This window comes from Ammospiza nelsoni, chromosome 5, assembly GCF_027579445.1.
Source record: "Ammospiza nelsoni isolate bAmmNel1 chromosome 5, bAmmNel1.pri, whole genome shotgun sequence".
Lineage (NCBI taxonomy): Eukaryota > Metazoa > Chordata > Aves > Passeriformes > Passerellidae > Ammospiza > Ammospiza nelsoni.
Window position 1 is genome coordinate 73,348,700 of NC_080637.1, and position 21,448 is coordinate 73,370,147.

Below are 21,448 nucleotides of genomic sequence, written 5' to 3' on the forward strand. Positions count from 1 at the left end.
ATTCCCAGTCTGTTGATATGCTGAGTTCATCAGGCCTCACACAGATAAACAGTGCCCTGGAAAGAAGCTTCAGTTCTCTTCCCACAGGACAAAGGTGAACAACCCTGGCTAAAGTTATATAAACCAATTTTAAATGGATATATTTTCCAGCAGGAGAACATATCATTGCCTCACCTGGGGACTGGTTTACAAACCAGGCTAACCAAATTGGGATTCTGTTATGGCCAAATTTACCTGTGCAGCTTCAGAGCAGCTGTAGCTGTGACAAACATTTCTCCCACATTTACTGTAGCATAGGCACACTTGCATGCACACAGACATAAAGAGTCTGTACAAGGTACCTGCTAAAAACTCCCCTCAAAGGCAGTGAAATATTCACTTCAGATGCCTTTGCATCTTCTCCACAAGCCAAGGGTCGAGCCTTGAGGAGTGAGGGTCTCAGCCAAGGATTCATCAGGGATTCTCTGAGAGCAGTAAACTTGAGAGTTCACTCACTGAGAGGCCCCACTCAGAGGGAGGTTGTTGGTCACAGCCTCTGCAGTCCAGAAGGGCTCAGAAGGTCCCATTTTGTACCACTGTTTACAGGGCAACAAGACAGTGGGCATATATGTGTGTATATGTCACAGTTGAGACAGCCATGACACACGGAGTGTCACCATCAGAAAGCTTCAACCCATACAGAGTAACATCATTCCACTTCAGAAGGCTTCAACCCACACACAGTAACATCATTCCACTTCAGAAGGCTTCACGCATCTGCCCTTCTTGTTCTTTAGCCCAACCCTTTATCCCCCTCATGTTTGTGCATTGCACCTGTGTGCCCTCTGTTCCCTGCTGTGGTTGGTCAGTGCACCTGGGCACAACTTTATATTGTACATGTATTTTATTTATGGCCAGATACTCTTTATATTTAATTTTATTTTTTATAGAATCCTGGAATGATTAGGGTTGGAAGGGACTTGAAAGGTCATCTAGTTCCAGCCTGCTGTTGTAAAATTTCTGCTTAAGGTCATTTACCCTAGTCCTGTCAGTACATGCCCTGACAAAAAATCCCTCTCCAGGCTTCTTGTTGGTTCTTTTAAAGCACTGGAAGGCTTCTGCAAGGTCTCTCCAGAGTACTCCAACTCTCTCAGCCTGTCTGTGGAGCTGCTGTGTATGGGGACAGGGCACAACCTCAGCAATGCAAGGTCTGACCCATCCCCTACACACATTCCAAGCTCCCAAGATGTCTCTGAGGAGATCTTTCCCAGTCTGACACAGGTAACTCCACTGTGAAATCTCTCTCAATGTGATTGAGTGGGGCTTATTATCCCACCAGTTTACTCAGAAACCAGCATATCTTTTGGCATCCAGTGTGGGGCAAAAGAGAGAAGTTAGAATTAGAATTTTTTTCTAAAGCATTTGTGTATTGGGTACGACAATCCCTGATCGTCATGATGCCTGATGTATTCCCATGGATGTTGCACTTTGCCCCGTATCTATTTCCACACATGGAGAACTATTTGTTCATCATGATGGCCTTTTGAAGGCCACAGAGAGGAATCAAAATTGCTTTGTTAATATGCTGTGTTTATTGCATGGTAACATCAGAGTCAATGAATTACATTTGGATTATATATTTGGTGTTGTTTGCCTGTGATAACCAGATCTCACCTCTGCCAAGCCTGGAATGAGCACCTTTCTGTCACAAATTTCTCTCTTCTGAGCTTATCTGATGAACTGTTGTGCATCTTATGGCAAGTTCCTTCCACTGTGATCTTGACAGTTTTTGGGACAGCCAACTGTGCCCTTTAAGTCCTCACAGATCTCTGGAGGTCCCTTCCAACCTCAGCCATTCTGTGACTCTGGGAATATCCCTTTGGTCAGTTAGGGTCAGCTGTCCTGGATGTGTTTCCTACCAACCTCTTGCCCATCCCCTGTTCATTCTGGCCTTTGGGGGGGGGAAATTATTCACATTGAACCTGCTCCCCTTGGCTTGGAACCAAGCCACCTCTCTGGTATGCTTATTTGAGCAGAAATGACCCCTTGTGCTCCTTCCCCTGCCTATGATGTAAGGTGGGAGAGAATAACCTCTGGGTCCTGGCACCATGGCAATCACGCTACTGCAAAAATTACCTGTCCTGGCTGGAAGCAGGACAGATTGACCATGTACAGCCTCTCTGGGTAACCTGTTCTAGGGTTTCACTGCCCTCAATCTAAAAAAAATTTCTTCCTCGTATCTAAGTCTGTGTGTCCACACCACAGAGGCCCAACAGGCCTTAGAGTAGGCGTCCACAGAAACGGGAACATATTTAAGGGGACCAAATTTTGTCACATGAGTAATGTCAGATTGCCATAGCTGAAGAGCTTGTAGCCCTCTGGGGTTTGTTCCATCCTGGGTCATGGTGACATGCTGCTGACAATCAGAGCACAAGGCAATGACATCACGTGCTGGTGCAGATGTAAGATGGAATTGATGTTGTAGGGCATGAGCCCCTTGATGGAAAAACTGATGTGACAATTGCCTGGTGTAATGTGTCTGGTACCAGGGCAGCCCACACCAGGGCTGTTATCTTATCTGCACAGTCATTTCCTTCTACAATGAACCCAGGCAAGTTGGTGTGACTATAAACATGAAGAATATAAAATGGTGCAGTTTGTTGGCATAAAGCATGCCATAATGTTCTCCTTTTTATTTACCTCTTTCAGAACAGCACAATCTAAACTACAAACTCAATTGCATACATACTGAGAGCCAGATACAACATTTCAATTCTCATAAGGCCATCAGCCTGGACATCAATCTTTCCAGTCTCTGACAACCACTTGTTTTTCACCCTAGGAATAGATTGTTGTGTTAACAAATGCTCATTCTCAACGTGTTTTCACATGGGAGCTTGCAAACTACTTAGCTCCACTTAGAAGTGACAGGCCATCTAATTTAGCAAAGCAAGGCCTGATTTTATGAGGCCTTTCTTTTATAATTTCTCTATTGCTCTGTCACAGAGAGATAGAGAAATTGTAATTTCTAATTATAATAATAATATAATAATTATAATTGCTCTATCTCTCTTTTGTTCTGGTGTTCAAACAGCTTGCATCTTATTAAGGCTGTTACTGGCTATCTGTTAGATACGGGATAAGACACAAAAAAGACCAGTGACAATCCACAAAATTTATTTAATCCAATTATGTCACTGATACAGGGTCTCGTGGCATGGGAAGACAAAAGATAATGTCCAATGTCTCTTAGAGAAATAGAAATAATTGACCATTGTTCTAAAGCCCAAATAGCTGAGACTCAGGAATCATGTTGTTTAGGTAGGATCAAGTTCATTCGCTGGAAATGTTGACCTTGACATCACTGAATGTCTTTTCTGGGAGCTTTTGTTCTTGCTCTGACCATGAAGGCGTAGCTGCATGACGTGCCAGGGCTGGGCCTTGCTCAACCTCCGGCCCCTGAGAGCAGCTCCTGCCACAAGGTGCTTCAGTCATCTTGCCCAGGGGCTGTCAAATCCAATTGGCAAACCAAAACCACTACACCCCCTTCCCTCTGAATTGTCATAATTTTCAAATTAAGGGGCTTTCAGGCAAAGATATGAGAAAAGGAATAGCACATCTTTACTAGTGTGTGTATGTATGTAATGACCAAGGAATGGACTCAGACCCATAGTGATGATCAGACATTTATTGAGAGAGACAAGACATTTTTATACACTTCTTCAAGACATAGTATTTCCTTATATGGTGTTTTACTCTAAGGGGCCTATCACGCATTGCCACATCAGTAGCATCCTTTCTTAATGCCCCTATATGGGGTGATCACACATTGTTCAGGTGTCTGGCAGCTTCCAGCAGGAGCCTCTCCATCAAGGGAGAGGATCCTCCTCATTTCACAGTGAGGACCTGGAGAACCTTTCCCAGGAAAGGCTTCCAATTTTACCTCAAAAGGGGGTCCAGCTTTTAAAAGACAAAATAAGCAAGTCAAAGTGACTTGATTTCATTTTTAGTAAAATCCCCTGGGTCTGATGGCATAATTCCCAACAGGCCAGGGCCAGGACCTGGCCAAGGCCTAAGCCTTGACTGGGAGGCTTTTCCTAATTATCTACTAGCAAACCTTTATTAATATCAGTGAGGAACATGACTTCACAAGAGCTTATCTTCCCAATAACAGGGGACAGATTAAAACACACAGTAACTGGTAACAACACACATCTTCCTACGAATGGAGACAGTGATTTAACAGACAACCTTAGGAAACAAAATTACAAGAGAAAGTTTCTGCCTACAGGCTGAGACTCGGTCACTGCACCACTGCAGCTCTGTTCCCTTTTTTTTTTTTTTTTTTTTTTTTTTTTGTAAAAAAGTCAAATTTATTATTTTAGTTCCCCTCTGATTTTCCCTTCATCTGTACTTGTCTTTTTGTCTACTGTAAGTGTAATCTCTCTCCTTATAACGGCTGCGGCTTGAATGCCTGTGTCTGTTCTCAACCTTGCTCTTCTCCCTGCAGTGTTCTTCATGCTTTTGGTCAGACTCCTTAGATTTTTTGGTCCTCTTGTTATCTTCTTCACAGTGGTGGTGCTTCTTCTGCTTCTGTTTTTTAGCCAGGTGTGACTGACTTGTGTGAGACTCCTCTATATCCTCATCCAACACGAGGTCATACTTGGCATCTCGCTTTGGTTTTACTTTTTCTTTCAGTGCAAATTTAGAAGGTTTGTCACATTCCTTCTCATAGTCCTTGAAATCTTCCTTGGTATACTGCCCAGCTTTTCCCTTCCATTTAACCTTTGCAACAGACTGGCTAAAATCCACATGTATCCGTCTGTCATCAATCAGCACGTTGTCCATTTTGAAGTAGGCTTTCTCACAGTCTTCCTCCTTTTCAAACTCAATGAAAGCATAACAAACAGATTCACCAGTCTTCCAGTCTCGGATCACTTCACAACTTTTAATGGGACCAAATCGTGAAAATATTATCTCCAGGTCTTCACCTGTGGTCACAGGATTCAGTTTACAAACAAACAGCACATTTTCTGGTGGCTTGATGTCTGCATCTGGTAAGTCTCCCACCATTTCCAGAAGAATAGCATGACTTTTTGCTTCTTTTTCAGCCCGAACTTCTTCTATTTCATCTGCAGGCCGTCCTTTCATGTCATCAATTTCTTCATCTGCTCCTATTCTGCCACTATCGAGCTGTTTCTTTGTAGGTTCTGGTGAGCGATCAGGAACACACAAGCCAGGTGGATCATCAAAGGGATCTTCTAAAATTACTGTATGGTTTATCCTGATATCCTGATATGGGATAAAATCCTTATCTACAAAGGTTTCATTAATTGTCTTCAATACATCCATGCCTTCTGTCACTTCTCCAAACACTGTATGTACACCATCAAGGTAATCCAGGTTTTCCCCTGTGGTAATGAGGAACTGTGATCCATGCTGATCACTTCCATTGTTCACCATTGACACTGTTCCCTTCTTCTTGTGCCTGATTCTGGGCACCTTTTCTGCCTCAAAAAATCTGGCTTGATCACCATACAGTTGACAAAATATGGATTCCCCTCCACGGCCGGTTCCTGTGGGGTCACCAGTTTGTATAATAAAATCCTGCTGGACATTATAAATAAGACAAAAGTTGTAGTACTTGACCTTGCATAGCTTCAGGAAATTCAGACATGCTCGGGGCCGCTCCTCCGTGTACAGGTCGATGACCAGGTCACCCACCGTGGTCTCCAGCAGCACTGCCATGCTCTCAGGAAGAGATTTGAGAATAGGAATAACAGGTCTTTACTAGGAAAATTAAAATAAAATGCAGCAGTACAAAAAGCACTGACAGAGTCAGAATACAACCTGGTACCCTGTGGGTCAGGGTGGTGGCAGCAGTCCCATTAAATGGTGCCTCAGCCCTGTGAATCCCACAAGACCAGCTGTGGTTCTGGAGGAGTGGGGATCCTCCATAAGGATGAAGTTTTACTCTGGAGGTCCAGTGGTGCTGTAGATGGGCCTTCCTCTGGGAATGCAGTGGCGAAAAAAGACGCTTCTCTGGGAATCCAGTGGAAAAGCTGCCTGTGGTGTTCCGCAGCTCTAATTATATCCAGTTTTGAATACTTGGTTCCTCCCTCTGGGCGGAGCATCTCACAATGGGATGATGGAATTTTATCAGCCATTCAGGGACACTTAATGGGCCATTAGCAGAAGATAACCCCCAGAGGGAGGATGGGTCCTGGAAGAGATAAAGAACCCTGCCCCATCTGGTTTTAACAGATGGAAACAGCATACATGCATTTGGTTACATATTGCATTGCAGCCTGAGACTAACAATTTTTCAACAAAAGTTCTTTTATGTAACAGGCGTTCCTCTTCCAATTTTTATATACTGGTGAGACTAAACACACACAACCTATTCCTATTCACTTGCAGACATATATGCTCCTAAGAAACAAACTCACAGTATAACCTGCAGAACTCAATCATGCAATTCCTTTTATTTTCTCTTGTACCCACAGTTGAGACTGAAACAGCACAGAGGGGAATGAATCCCAGAAGGCAAGAGCTGCAGAATTGGCTTCAGGACTCAGACCTGCCAATTCTGACAGGTCCATACAAACCACGCAAAAAGGCACAAGGGGGGACTTCAACCCCACAAAACCACAGCTGCAAAATTCACAATTCACCCAGGCAATTATAAGATTTGGTGCAGCCCTTATAACAAATTAAATTTTGAAGGAAGCCTAATCCCCACACCAAACCCCTTGTTTTAGCTTTTGCAACTAAAACCAAACCCTTTTGTGCACCACATACTTTAGAATTCACAGTACAATTGCATTTTATGTTGTGTGACAGTCTGGTCAGAGAGCGAGAAAACTAGATAAGTTTTCCTGCTGGTGATGCCCGTCTTTTTTTGTCAGTGAGCAGGGGGACAGCGTAGCACCACCCCAAAAGCCACTTGGCCCTGCCAAGCCTCACCTTCACCTGCCCTGCACACCAGGGTCCGACTCTCTCACAGCCAGCAGGAGCTGCAGTTCCTGACTCAAGATCAACCACCAACATCACGGGTGAGGACAGAGCCATCCCCGCCATCAGCCGTTGTCACAACCACACTGGTCACTCCATCAGCTCCTGTATCGAGAGCCAGGGAGCCTGCAGAGATGTCCCAGCCACGCCCAGCATCAGCACCTGCCCTCAGGTGTTTGGTCCAGCCAACATCACACCCCCTGCCAGCTTCCCCCTCCAGTTCCTCTAAAGCTGTCTCAAATTCAGTACGCGCTGCCAGGCATAATGTGATTGACTGGGAGGTGGAACGAGATTTGCTACATGATGTTGAAGAATATGGCCTTGGCTCTGCACAAGTTTTGCAGACTCTCAGAGTGCTAAACTCAGGCCTGCTTTTTCCATCTGATATTAGAAAAATAGCTCAGGTACTGTTCGAGCCTGTACTATTTGGTATTTTTTTGAAGTACTGGAGGGAGTCTGCTGAAAAGGCTGCAGCAGGCAACAGGTATTTGCCTCAGCAAGATCCTAGGTTCCAGGTGGGGGTGGATGTTCTCCTCGGAGAACAGGTCTTTTCCAGTCCTAATTTTGAGGCTACATGGGACTCTGCTGTTCTTGAGCAGAGTCAAAGGGCAGGATTTCGTGCATTGTTAAGAACTATTGAATTGGCCTCCCCTGGGCCAGCATTTGCAGCAATAACTCAGGGAGAAGATGAACGTTTTCTGCCATTTGTCCAGAAGCTTGCTGATGCCCTTGAGAAGCAGATTGAGGATGATGCCCTAAGGGAGACATTATGCAAGCAGTTAGCCCAGTGCAATGCAAACAGTCAGTGCAAGAGGATCATAGCTACTCTTCCAGGCATCCCATCACTAGTAGACATGGTCAATGCATGTGCCTGGGTAGGGTCTGTAGGCCACACAGTGCCTGCTCTGATGGCTCCCTTACAGCCAGGCCAGATACCCTTGGGGGGTGGACAACAGAAGAGCAAAAATAAGGGCAAGGGAGGACAAGGAACATGCAGTCCATCATGGCCAGGTGCCTCCTTCTTGTGCGCTAGATGCCTAAGGCCAGGTCATTTTGCTGAGCAATGCAAGGCTAAATTTCATGCCAATGGCCAGCCTTTGGCAGACCCAGGAACAGGACAATGAGCACAGGGGAACTGTGCCCTGACACAAGTGATTCCTCAGGGCATGGTGCTGGCTCAGACCTGCCCAGCCAGCTCGGAGGCATCACCCAGGGCTCCGCCGGTGTGGATGCACATACCACCAACACAGTTCTTTTAGAATCCTGTAGTGAATATAATTTTTCTTTGGATGTGTTCAGACCTTTGGGACAAGGACTGGGTGCACTGCTTGTGAGAAGATCTAGTGTCACCCACTAAGGAATCTTTTTGCACCCAGGAGTCATTGACTCTGACTTTTCAGGCCAAATTTGTGCTACGGTTTTCATGCACATCCCCCGTCACTATTCCAGCAGGGACTCAGATTGCTCAACTTGTGCCTTTTTAGTCATGCATCCCCAGGATTCGCCAGCAGTCTCATGGGAATGGTGGCTTTGAATCCATGGGCTGCCACAAGTCTTCTGCTCTGCAGATGTTTCTGCTCAGCCACCACAGATGACATGTACCCTGATTCTACTGGGTGCCTGGCCACCTCAGATCCATCTCCAAGGTTTGCTCAACACCGGGGCGGATGTGACAGTTGTCTCCCTCTTTGTATGGCCTCTTATGTGGCCTTTGGCTCCCATAGGTTTGGCCATTGGAGGGCTGGGGGATGTGGCACATACCTTGGTGAGCCAACACTCTGTGCTGATCAGTAATGTGAATGGGCAGACAGCCACAGTTCAGCCCTATGTCACTGCAGCTCCAATCACTCTTTGGGAGCAGGATGTACTAGCAGCCAGAAGTGGGATGGATTTTTAACTGGGGACACTGCATTGAAGGGCAGAAGATATCCTACACTGCCTTTACAGTGGCTGGTGGACAAACCCATTTGGGTTCATCAGTGGCACCAGACAAAAGAAAAATGGATGCCCTTTGTGAACTGGTTCAGGAGCAACTGCAACAAGGACACATTGAGCCTTCTACTAGTCACTGGAATACTCCTGTCTTTGTGATAAAGAAAAAATCTGGGAAATGGAAGCTGGGACAGGACCTCTGAAAAATTAATGCAGTGACAGAAAGCATGGGGGCAGTGCAGCCTGGTATGCCCACACCCACCATGCTCCCTGCTGGATGGGACATCTTGATCATTGATTTGAAGAAATTTTTTTTCACAATTCCTTTGCATCCTGATGACAAACCAAAGTTTGCCTTCACAGTGTCTTCAGTCAGCAATGCTGAACCTGTGCAGAGATATAATGTGTTTTGCAGAGATAGCGAAAAACTCCACAACTCTGTGAAAGTTGTAAAGCCAGTATGTTTATTATTACAGCGCCGGACGCATGTGGAGATTACTCTCCTTAAAAGGCATGCGTACCTCTGGGAACTTCAGGTCTCTTTCTATTCCCCTGTCAAATATATATGCATACAGTTTCACAATAGGTTCACACATATTCATTTTTATGAATTTCGCATGATATTTGGATTCCTTTCTGATAAAGGAATGACCTGCTTTCACAGCAGTTTCTGTCTCTCTTTATCATCCTCTGTCTCCCCCCACTTATCTCTGTCCTTCACTGAATCCCTGAGTCTAGGCCTTGCAGTCAGGCTACAGACTACAGGCTTCAAACTACAGACTGAACTCAAAGATGTACATTTCACCTAAATCAAAATGGATTTCTACTCTAGAGAATTTCCACTCTGTCTCAAATGGAAGGTTTTGCCACAGGTTTTGCTGTCACAATAGCCTGACTATCTGTCAGTGGTATGTTGCTCAGGCCTTGTCTGGAGTCCACAAGCAGTTTCCTCACGCATTTGTTATCATTCCATGGACAGCATCCTGGTGGCAGCATCCCCCAGGATGAGTTGTTGAGGGTACAGCCTCAGCTGTTCACTGATGTGCATTCTTGTGGGCTGCAGGTGGCCCCAGAGAAGGTTCAGCAGCACCCTCCTTTCAAATATCTGGGAGTCAAAATTCTTCACAGAACTATTCAGCATCAGGAGGTGCAATTCTCGGATTCTATTAAGATCTTGAATGATGCCCATAAATTGATGGGTGTCATCAGCTGATTGTGTCCTTACTTGGGACTAACTGACAAAGAACTGTCCCCATTGTATGACACCTGGGGCCATGGCTATGCAAGTGTTTCCACAGATACTGGAGTTTGATGGGTACCTGTGAGGCATGTCTACCCTGATTTGTGACACCAAAGACAGAATGTGGCCAACAGGCAACCTCAGAGTGATGATCAAGATGTCAACCATCAATCAGATGGCCCCTCCATGAATGGGGAGTGAACATTCCATCCTTTCTTTGTTTCCAGAAAGGACTGTTGACAGGCTAAGACTGTCAGTTCTTTCAACAAATTAATGATTAGTTGTTACTATATTATTAGACTTAGTATTGATATTGTATTAGAATAAGTAGCTGATTTTAGGATTAATAGTTTATTTCTTGTAAGAGGGAATCACAAGATCCAATCTCTCTGACCATTTTAAATCGTTGTCCAGTTGAGGTTCTGATTGATAACTAGCAACTGCTACAGGAACCTCTGCAGCTCTGTTTGTTCTCCTTTCTGCAAAGGACCCTGCAGAGGATTTAAACAAAAAGGGGGACCTGTGGATGTCACAGGCTGGTCAGAGAGCGAGAAAACCAGATAAGTTTTCCCAGAATTGGCTTGTGAGACTTTGGGGTGTAGAAGATAAATAATGATAGCTTATCATAACCTGTAGGTGGTGTTTTTTGACTCTCTGTTTTCTTGTTTTTCTCAAAGATTGTTTATTAGAAAAGTGTCTCATAAATTATCCAGTCAGGTGGAATGTACTGATTAATTGACCAGACAGGTCTATCTGTATTGGAACAATGTATAAAACAGGATCTGTAGTAAACACATCCTTCATGCAAACCAACCCTCTGGTGAGTCTGTGTCATTTCTTACTCAATGACAACAATTTTATACTTTTAACCTGGCTCAAAGACTCAAATCCACTTTTGATATTCACTTATATAACTTCAGACATATATTTAATAGACGGTAGCAAATTAGCCATCACTTGTAATTTTTTTCATTATACAATTTTGTTATTGATGCCAAAAGATTTTTGCTTTTTATATGTTTTTCATATATTTGTAGCTCTGTAGACTATTACTGTATAGTTATATAGTTTCTTCAGCTAATTCCAGTATTTTGTTAGATAAACACATTCCTGGAATCCTATTCTAATCTTGCTTTTTCAGTGAACAAAAGCCATTTTACTTTCCCATGTATTTAGATATAAACAATGTGGAGCTAGAAGCAAATGGGAGGCTTCAGTAGGGGGCCAAACCAAGAGGGGGAATTACTTCAGTAACTATACTTCTAACAGGGGATTCTTGTCAATTATGCCAATTTGCTAAACTTACAAATAATATCAGTAAATTCTCAATAATTCTTTTATAGAGGGTTCAAAATTCCTGTGCTTACACATCTGATAGGCCAACGTCTTAACACCATCCAGCTCACTGGCCTCACTGCAGACTTAGCAGTCTGTATTGAGGCTTGAATGAGATTGGTTGGGGTCTCTGTTTGAGTTCAAATCCAGCCTATGATTGTCTTATCCTGGAGACTCATTTACTTCTACTCTATAACAGCTAGGCTGGACAAGTTAAGGTCTGCTATGGCCAGTTTATCTGTACAGCCCACAGGCCAGCTGTGGCTGTGACAGTTCCCCCTTTCTCTGTTTAAAAAGGGCAAAGTATTCTTTGCCATCCTCTGCAGGGCCCTTTGCAGACAGTGTTATGGCGGGGTCGTTCATCAGAGACACACAAACGACACAACTCTCAAAGGTTCTTGTGAAAAACAGCCTCAAGTTTATTCTCACAGCTCCTTTATAGGAGCTGCAAATTGCCCAAGCTTACACATGTGATTCATTGAAGTCTCAGCACCATCCAGCTCTCTGGCTAATGACACATCTGCATTTAGGGCTGAATGACATTGGCTGAGGGTCCCTGTGTAGATTTGAATCCAGCCTTATCCTTGTTCACCCAGGGAGCTGTTTTCTTCTAGGATGGTTGGGTTTCAGATCAGCTGCAATGTGACTAACAGGATGACAAAGCCAGCATGATGTCACTGATGATAAGCCCAGGTCAAATAAGGTTTTCCACCCAAGTGGACAAGCCCAGCCCACCTAGGCAGGGATGCATCCCATGTATCATCCAGGAGCTGTCAAATCTCCAGCAATACAATCTTTCAGGATAGCATGCTGCAGGAATTACAAATTAAAACTTAACATTACAAACAAGAAAAAATTCAACTTTAGAACTGTCAGAAAAAACAACATAATAAACAGTTTGTCTTAGTTTGGGTTTGTGACCCATGTCTTTAAATAGATAAAATCCTTAAAGTCCCTCATATCCCAAATATATCTACAAATTACAACTCAACACTACAAACAAGAAACTATTCAACTCAAAACCATCTCAATTAAAAAACAAACATCCTTCTCCTATTGGTGTTTCTCAAATGTTTGAGTCTTGGGGTTCAAGTAGGGTGATGAGTAGATTGTCCTGCCATTGTTGACAACATTCTGCATCTGACAAACTGTCAGCATGCTAGTGTTTCGCAGAGAAAAGAAGAAACCCCACAATTTTGTAAAAGTTGTAAAGCTTGGTATGTTTATTACAGCGCTGGACGCATGCGGAGATTGCTGTCCTCAAAAACGCATGCGTGCCTCTGAGAACTTCAGATCTCCTTTTATCTCCCCTTCCAAATACATATGCATACAGTTTCACAATAGGTTCATACATATTCATTCCGTGTGACATTTATCACCAGTTCCTCTTTATCAAAAGAATTCCTAGGCCAGGGCAGATTGGCCTTATAACCGTTTCTGGTTTTCTTTTTCTGTCTCCTCACTATCCCTGTCCTGCAGTGTTCCCTTCAGCTTTGGCCTTATAGACTTTTCACCTCTCCTAGACACTTTACCTGATTCAAAATGGAATTTTACTCGGGGGGGATTTTCACTCTGTCTCACTAGGTCATGTTGAAGGCAATGGAAAAACATGAGAACACCCAAAACTTACATGGGGGGTATACACCCATCCAGCATTCTGTTTTTTGGGTTTCTTTCCTCCTACAAAAGCTTTATTCAGTTATGTACAGAACATGTTCTGCTACTCTGGATCCTCTTCATGGTCTGACTGCTGCTCCTCTTCCTGCCCTTTGTGTTTTACCAATTTTGCCATGAGCTCTCTTGCAGGGTTGAAGACGCCGCTGGTTTGCTTCCCGCAGACGTAGCAGCGCTGGGATTTGCGGTAGTGCTGCAGGGCACAGCTCTCACAGAAGTAGTGCCCACACCTGGTGACCACAGGGTTCTTGAAGGAACCTCTGCAGATGAAGCACTTGAAGGGCATGTCCTCCTCACCACTGCTCACCTCGTAGTTCTCATCGTCGCTGGTGCCGTAGCGGCGCTCGTCCAGCTCCCGTTCCAGCTGCCAGCCGTTCTTGTAGTCCGAGCGGTCGTGCAGGAACTTGCAGCTGTCCCCAAAGCCACAGAACCCGGTCTCTTTGTAGTCCTTGCAGATGTCAGGCTGGTAGTCCCAGCGCACCGTGGCCCGCAGGTGCTCCGGAGCACAGATGGGGCCTTTCCTGACCATTCTTGAGGAGGCATTTCCCATCGATGTGTCCTTGGGCTTCATGTACTTCTGGTAATTGCTAATACCACGGTAAATTTTATCGTCTTCCTTTCCTCTCAGCTCCTCCCGGATTCTTTGGCTGCGCTCAAAGATGGCCTGGGCATCTTTGTCCTTCTCTGTATCCAGTTCATACCCTGCTGTCGCCCCCATGTCTTCTGGGCCAGCAGGTTTTGCTGACCTGGTCGATTTGTAGGTGACCCTGATCTCCTTGGCAGGATCCTCATCCTCACTGCTGCTCTGTGCATACTCCGGCCTCTCCCTCATGCAGTGCCTGGTCCTCTGGATCATGGGGTTGGGGGTGTCCCTGGGCAGCTTCTTCCTCACCACGGTGCTGCCCTCCTCCCCACTGCTGTCCTGCTCACTGCTGGGACGTTTTCGCCGGCCACCTCCCGCAGCTCGGACCCGCTTCTTGAACACAAAGCTGCACACACTGCTCTCCTCTGCCATCAGGTGCTGCTGGTTAGAAAATAAAGGCAGAAAAGGCTTGAACTGAGTCAGGGTATAACCTGGCACCCTGTGGGTCAGAGTGGTGGCAGCAATCCAATTAAATGGTGGCTGCAGTCCTCCTGCAGTGACAGGTGTGGTTCTGGTGGAGCAGGGATCCTGGTGAAGGGTCTGGTCTTTCTCTGAAGGTCCAGGAGTGGCTTTGTGGTTCTTCTCCTCTGGGAGTACAGTAGGTGAAGCTGCCTGTGGTGTTCCACAGCTCAGATTATATCCAGTTTGGAATGCTGGGCTCCTCCCCCTGGGTGGAGCATCTCACAATGGGATGATGGAATTTTATCAGCCATGCAGGGACACTTAATGGCCCATTAGCAGAAGATAACCCCCAGAGGGAGTTATCAGGGATGAGTCCTGGAAGAGATAAAGAACACTGCTCCACCTGCTTTTAACAGCTAATAAAGAAGGTGATATAATACATTGTAACCTGAGACACTCAGTATAACACCTCTTTTTTGGTGAGGTTCAGCATTCTGGAATGTTAGACAATTTTACAAAACTATTTTTTCATACTTGTTGGACTCATAAGGTTTATGAGTTCAACTAAGGCTGCCTTGCTTTTCAGAGCCATACCCTTACAGATCCAGGTACCACCACAACCCAACTAAATTTACATATCCCAGATTTTCACCCTTATCCCTCCCACCAACCAGGTTTCAGGGAGATCCCCATGAACTATATCCAGGGAAAGAGGAAAAGGTCAGTGGGGAGCAACTTTCAGTAAAATTTTCCAGCAACAAACTTATAGCAGTCTGTAAAAAGAAACTTATAAGACATCAAAAACACAGCAATCACTAATGAAACTGAAGTTACCTAGTACCCAACTACTACTAACAGTGGTGATCAGAACCATGTAGGCAGCAAGCTGGAGTAGCCAGCTATCCTTTTGAGAACTTTTCTGGAACTGCAGTCCAAATATTCCCCAAATACAGGTGTGTATTCCTTTCCATTTACAGCGTTAAGCTTTTCTAGCTTGATTTCTGCTAAGGCAGTGGTATCCCATATTGTCTGGAATAGGCCACCAATGCATGTTTAAAATGCCTATTCCTTTTACATCCAAATACAAGCAACACTTGCAAAAATCCCATATTGTTATTCCTACTCAAGTAACTTCATTTTTTTATGCTTGTGCTGGTTTGAAAGTAACCAGCATCTTGGGTGATTTAATGATTATAATTTATTCCCTGATCATCTGCTTTATGCCCAAAATGGTTGCTGTACCTTTAAGGCTCTGGTGGGGGGTGGGAGGTTGAGCCCCTCTTCCTTGGGTTTTTTCAAAGCATCACTCTCCAGGCATCTGTGGTACTGTGTAGACTGCATTCTTTTTTTCTTTTTTGCTTGGTTTCTGTTAGCTCAGGCAAGAAGTTTTTTCCCTTTCCCTGTCCTTGGAGAGGCTGTGGCAGTGATCACTTGGTAGCTTTCCTCAAAGTGAATTGTACAGTTTGGTTTTGGTCTGAGATCAGAGAGAATGACCAGTGGGAGAAGAACTGGCCAGAGAAGGCTGCTCCATCTCAGCCCCTGACCTCAGAACATCTGAGCCAGCAGGAGAAAGGACACCAAATTCACCTGCTTCAGCTGCTGTGAAGAGGAGACCAACGCCAGGGACTCACCAGGTTCCCATCTGATTTTGGTCAAGCTTCTGCATGAACCCCTTGTTTTTTAGGGTTTTTTTCCTTGAGACAGGAAAACACCCCTAAAAACCTTGTCCTACCATGTTGCCACCTGTTGTGGGTTTTTTTCTTTCTATAGAATTTTGGGTGTTTTGTTCTATTGGTGGGGGGGGGGGGACGACAGTTAAATATCTAGCATTTATTCACCCCTTTTTCTGTTCCATGTGGGCACTCCCTCCATTTGTCAACAGAGGGATTTGAGTCCCCAGGAGTGAATCAATGTGCAGATTGTAGATGGTTTGGGCATTGGTAACAGGAAGGTCCCCAGAGGCAGATGGGGACAGAGGGAACAGACCTACCCCTGCTTCAGGGATGAAGGGGACCAGGGACAGAATCCACAACTGAATCCCTGGTTACAATAAAGCTGAGGAAGTGGAAAATTGGCTTTTTAATAGACACTCTGCCCACTTACTTGGTATTAAATACAAACCAGGGAAAAATAAGCCAAGAAACTGCAAATGTTGTTGGTGCAACAGGAGAAGTGGAAAAATGAACATTCTTTAACCCCATTAAATTCAGAAAACAGTGGATAATACACTGATTTTTATATATGCCTGAGTGTCTCGCTCCTCTTTTAGGATGAAACCTGTTAAGTAAATTGGAGGCTCAGATTGTATGTAAAGATGGAAAAATCAATTATTGGTACCTGAGACTAAAGCCATCAAAGGAAGGACTTTTATGTTGCAGGGAACACCAGAACCAGACAATTCTGGAGGAATACCCAGAAGCAGGAGAAAATACAGTAACATCCCTGGTTTGAGCCAGTGGAGCTCCAGGCTATTCCCAACAAGCTCAGCCTGTAAGTGTTTCCCTAAAAAATGGATCAAGACTGGTAAGGCAGAAATTGCATCCTTTAAAATCAGGGAAATCCAGAGGCTAATAGAAAATTTCAGGGAAAAATCACTGGTGGTTTAAAATGATAGATTTGAAAGATGCCTTCTTTTGCATACCTCTTGATAAGCAAAGACAGGGCATTTTTGCCTTTGAATGGGAAAACCCCCAAACTGGTCAGAAGACTCAGTTTACCTGGACTGTGTTACTGCAAGGATATAAAACAGTGCAATGATTTTGGGGAACCAGCTGGCAAAATAATTACAGGTCTGGAAAAAAAGAGAACCCAGAATTGTTGGTCCTGCAGTATGCTGATGATCTCTTACTAGCAACTGAACCTAATGAAACATATATGGAATTGACTGTGAATGCTCTAAATTTCCTAGGCCAAGAAGGTTACCAAGTGTCTCAGGAAAAAACTTAAATCATGAGGCAGCAAGTTACCTGCCTAGGATTTGAGTCAGTACCAGAACAGCGGAGGTTGGGAATGGACAGAGAAGAAGCCATGTGCCATGTACTCCAACCTGGGACTGCCCAAGATTTATCAGCATCCTCAGGTGTGACTGCATGATGCAGATTGTGGGTCTCAAATTGCAGAATTTTGGTAAAACCATCATATGAGCTTTTAAAGGAGGCCTTGGAAGGACCTCTGATTAGGACTCCTGATGGTGAACATGCATTCTGTAACCTAAAGCCGGCCCTGATGTCTGCACCTGACTTAGGACTTCCAGACTTAACAAACCCTTTGAATTTTTTGTGCATGAAGAGCAGCCCCTCACCCTTGGAGCTCTGGCTCAGAAGGTAGGAGACTTCAAGGTCTCAGAAGGTAGGAGACTTTCAAACATGGGGCATGTTTGGAAACAAGTAGAAAAAGTCAGCCGTGGGTGGCCCTAGTGCCTGTTAGCCACAGCTGAGACTATTCTCATCCAAGAGGCCAGGAATTTGGGACTGAAGACATTAGTGCACAGTTTGAATGCTGCATCAGGACAAAAGGGGGGCATTGGCTTTCCCTGAGTCAAATGCTGAAGCATCAAACTGTTCTACTGGAGCAAGAGGATGTGGAAATTAAAGGAACCACAGCAGTAAGCCCAGTCCAATTCCTGAACACCCCAATGCAAGGAGAAGAGCCACTGACCCATGACTGCTTACAGAAAATTGAGAAGGTTTGTGCTGATTGGCCAGACCTACAAAAGGCACAAAATGGAGATCCAGCAGAGTTCTTCTCAGACAGAAGCAGCCTTGTGCAAGAAGGTGAAAAGCCAGCTATGCAGAAAATGCATCAACCTAAATAATAGAAGCTGCACTGCTGCCCATGGACAGCTCAGCACAAAGGGCAGAACCCACAGCACTGCAGAGAGCCTTGGGAGTGGCAGCAGGAAAAAGAGCAAACATATGGACCAATTTGAAATTTGCATTTAGCACTGGCCATGCCCATGGGGGTATATGGAGGGAAAGAGGCCTATTAACAGCACATGGCTCTCCAATTAAATAAAAACAAGAAATACTGTTCCTCCTTGATGCTATCCAACTGCCCAAAGTGGCCATGCTACACTGCAGGGCACACCAGTGTGGGGATTCCCAAATTTGTGAGGGAAATAAATAGACTTGCAGGTAAAGCTGCTTGAGAGGTTGCACAACGAGGCATCCTAGCATTAATACCTGAGACATTAATACCTGAGAAAACCATTTCACTTCCAGAAGGTAGCCCTGGGTATAGTCAGGCAGATTTAAAATTAGCTGCTTACCTAAAAGCCCAGAATAAAGAGGATGTGTGACTGGTTACTCCCAATAACCAGGTCATCATTCCATCACAACTGATGTTACAAATTGTAAAGGACAAACACCAGCAGACTCAGTAAGGAATTGATGCTATGGTGACCAGTCTGCAGACCCAGATACTGAGTGCTCATAAGACAAAAATTGTCAGGTCTATTACAGAAAAATGCCCACTACGTCAAAATAATTGTTTGAATTCAAAAGGACCTCCTCCAGGGATCACTAAAAGAGGAAACAATCCAGAGGATTACAAACTGATTTTTCTGAGCTGCCACACCAACAAGGAGACAGGTATCTCCTAGTGTTGGTAGATAGCTTCTGGCCATCCAATAAAAATTTCTACTGCTGCACCAACAAGGCCAGGGAAGTCACTAAGGTGCTCCACAAAGAGGTCATACCCAGTTTGGTGTGCCTACAGGGATGTCACCTGATAGGGAACCCCACTTTGTATCTGAAGTGCTTCAGCAGCTTAGTAGGAGTTGGGTATAAACTGGGATGTACACACTCCATGGAGACTGCAGTCCAGTGGAAGACCTGAGTACATGAATCAAACCCTAAAAAGACAAATCAACAAAATATGTCAGGAAACTTTCTTGAGATGGCCACGGGTGTTATCACTAGCCTTGTAACAAGTTAGAGTACAGCCCCAAACTAACCTGAAGGTGAGTCCATATGAGTTGATATTTGGGGGTCTGTATTCTGTTGCAACCTTCCCTGGGTCCAAGACAGAGACTAGAAGTCAGGAAATGGATCAATAATTAATTTCATTAGGGAAATCCTTGAACGGGCTAAAAAGGTTTATTATTCCCTCAGAACCTGTTGCCCTGGACACCCCAGTTCATTCATTCCAGCCTGGGGATCACATACACATCACGACCCAGAAATTGGAGCCACTTCAGGAGCATGGAAAGGACCTTACCTGGTTCTGTGGACTACAAGAACAGCTGTGAAAGTGAAAGGAATTAACTCCTTGTATATATTATACCTGAATTAAGAGGGCTCCTGACTCAGAATGACCAGTGGAAAACACCAGACCCCTGAAGCTGAAAATCCTGAAGACATTTGTAAATGAGCAGTGAAATGTACAGTGACATCTAAAACTTATGGGAATCACATTATCTTTAGGTGGGGGTGTTGAAGAAAATTGAATATTGACTTTAACCCAGGGGTTTGGTAAAATGTGCAATCTGTCCAGCATTGGAGCCTGCCTCCCTCTCTGCCCCATTCAGCAGGGGAACACATTCCTTGGGGAATTACCTTTATATATCTGTCAATGGTGATTCAATATAACAATCTGACCAAGGTGATAGCAAAGGCAAATGTCACCCACTAGCTGGATGAGAAGCAGAGATGCAGGTGACAAAGAGATTGTATTCTTAAAGGTCTGACAGCTTGGATGAAAATAAGGCAAAGGGGTGAGGAGTGTCCAACAGGGTCCCACAGTCTCATCCACCATTTTTTAGGATTTGCTGTAGTAGCCTCTGGAGGCCAAGCAGCCAGGCTGATAAATTTATGTTAAAAATTATGAAACATCCCAAAATGTCTCAGACTTGCCAGAGTGTCAAGCTCTCTGAAGCAATCCTCACACCTGGACAAAGCCCTTAAAAGGACAATGGGAGCACTTAGGGGAGGCAGTATGGTGCCTAGATTGGGAAATCACACCTATGAATCACCCCAGTAAAGGTCAATAGAAGTATGGAGAAGAATAAAACAATGAAAGTCAGTCCAGCAGCACAGGCTAGATGGCCAAATTAGTTCTAAACTTTAGTATCCAACCCTTAAATTGTGTCAGGTCCCTGAAATTTCCTTCCCCAGGTTACACTGTTCGGGTACCCCAGAGGATATTTATCCACCGGACCACTTTTTGGCCCCACACCTGACAAGTTACCTTAGGATTACTGACCTTATGCCCAGCGTGGGAAAGAAGCCCCATAAAAGCCCAGTATTGGGGTAGAGTAAAGCAGGACCCATGAATGGACAGGATCTTCAGCTTCCACAATGTTTGAATGGGCCCTGCTGAGTTTTCTCTTACAAGGAACCATGGCTCTGAAAACCAGAACTTAGTTTCTTTACTTGCCAAGTTAGATTATCTAACAATCTCAAGCTACCGAAAGGGGACTTCAAATTATAAATAAGCAAACATTGAACAAGCATTGGTCTTAGATTTATTGCTGGCCAAAGAACAAGGGCTTTGTGGATATTTAAAACTGGACAGAGAACACTGTTGTGTACACATCCCAAACATAAAAGATCTCCAAAAACAACTTAACAAAATGTGGCAAGTTGCTGAAGACAGCAATGCTATCCACAAGGACTCGGAAACTAACGGGTTCAGTAAAATTCCCCAAGGAATAGGGGGATGGCTGGCTAAAATACTGGAAACCCTTGTAATTCTAGTTGTAATTGTAGTAATTATTGGTCTTGTTATTGATCATGTTTACAAAACACTCATTTGTGGTCTTGCAAGAATATGTACGATTGTAGATAGAAATTGAATTGAAACTTACCAAATCATCTTGCCAAAGCAGAGGAGGTTCAAAGGGGGGAGTTGGTGCCATGAGGCTTCACTCCATTTCTCCTGTGCCTGTGAACATTCAGCTGAGAAATAAAGCATGCAAAATCTGCTCTTTCAGAAAGGACAACTGGAAAAGAAGGGGAAGACATCTGGCTCAGGAATGCAGCAATAGCCAAAGCAAGGACTGAGTTTGGGAACCTGGGGAGGTTTTATGGTAATGGCCAAATGGTAACATGCATGTAACACATCCAAATTGTAATGTGCAAGCAACACAGCTGTAAAATCTTGTGTGCACACAAAGTTAGCAGTTATCACCCCTGTAACCTGAATAAATGATGCCCTTCTTAGCTCTAAACTGGTCTTAAGGAGTCTTACTCAACTAGTTTGCAGTGGATCTGGTGACAGCTCAAGCTGAG

The 21,448-nt window shown here is 44.5% G+C and overlaps 2 protein-coding genes and 1 long non-coding RNA gene across 4 annotated transcripts; 1 reads left to right on the forward strand and 2 right to left on the reverse strand.

Moving 5' to 3' along the window:
* Positions 1-4,383: 4,383 nt before the first annotated feature.
* Positions 4,384-5,727, reverse strand: LOC132073545 (peptidyl-prolyl cis-trans isomerase-like 4). The gene has a single exon (XM_059472637.1). The coding sequence runs from the start codon at positions 5,725-5,727 to the stop codon at positions 4,384-4,386; it is 1,344 nt and encodes a 447-aa protein (XP_059328620.1).
* Positions 5,728-13,220: 7,493 nt separating this feature from the next.
* On the reverse strand, positions 13,221-14,189 carry LOC132073571 (E3 ubiquitin-protein ligase RNF113A-like). The gene has a single exon (XM_059472678.1). The coding sequence runs from the start codon at positions 14,187-14,189 to the stop codon at positions 13,221-13,223; it is 969 nt and encodes a 322-aa protein (XP_059328661.1).
* A 1,286-nt stretch (positions 14,190-15,475) lies between these two features.
* On the forward strand, positions 15,476-21,387 carry LOC132073572 (uncharacterized). Of its 2 annotated transcripts, XR_009418506.1 has the most exons (3): positions 15,476-15,853; positions 16,598-16,709; positions 19,331-21,387. It is a non-coding gene; the product is annotated as an uncharacterized LOC132073572 (long non-coding RNA). The 2 variants fall into 2 exon arrangements; XR_009418505.1 differs by lacking the exon at positions 16,598-16,709.
* Positions 21,388-21,448: the final 61 nt, after the last annotated feature.

Excerpts from the sequence above, each read along its gene's own strand:
- LOC132073545 (XM_059472637.1), bottom strand. The coding sequence starts at position 5,727 with ATGGCAGTGCTGCTGGAGACCACGGTGGGTGACCTGGTCATCGACCTG.
- LOC132073571 (XM_059472678.1), bottom strand. The coding sequence starts at position 14,189 with ATGGCAGAGGAGAGCAGTGTGTGCAGCTTTGTGTTCAAGAAGCGGGTC.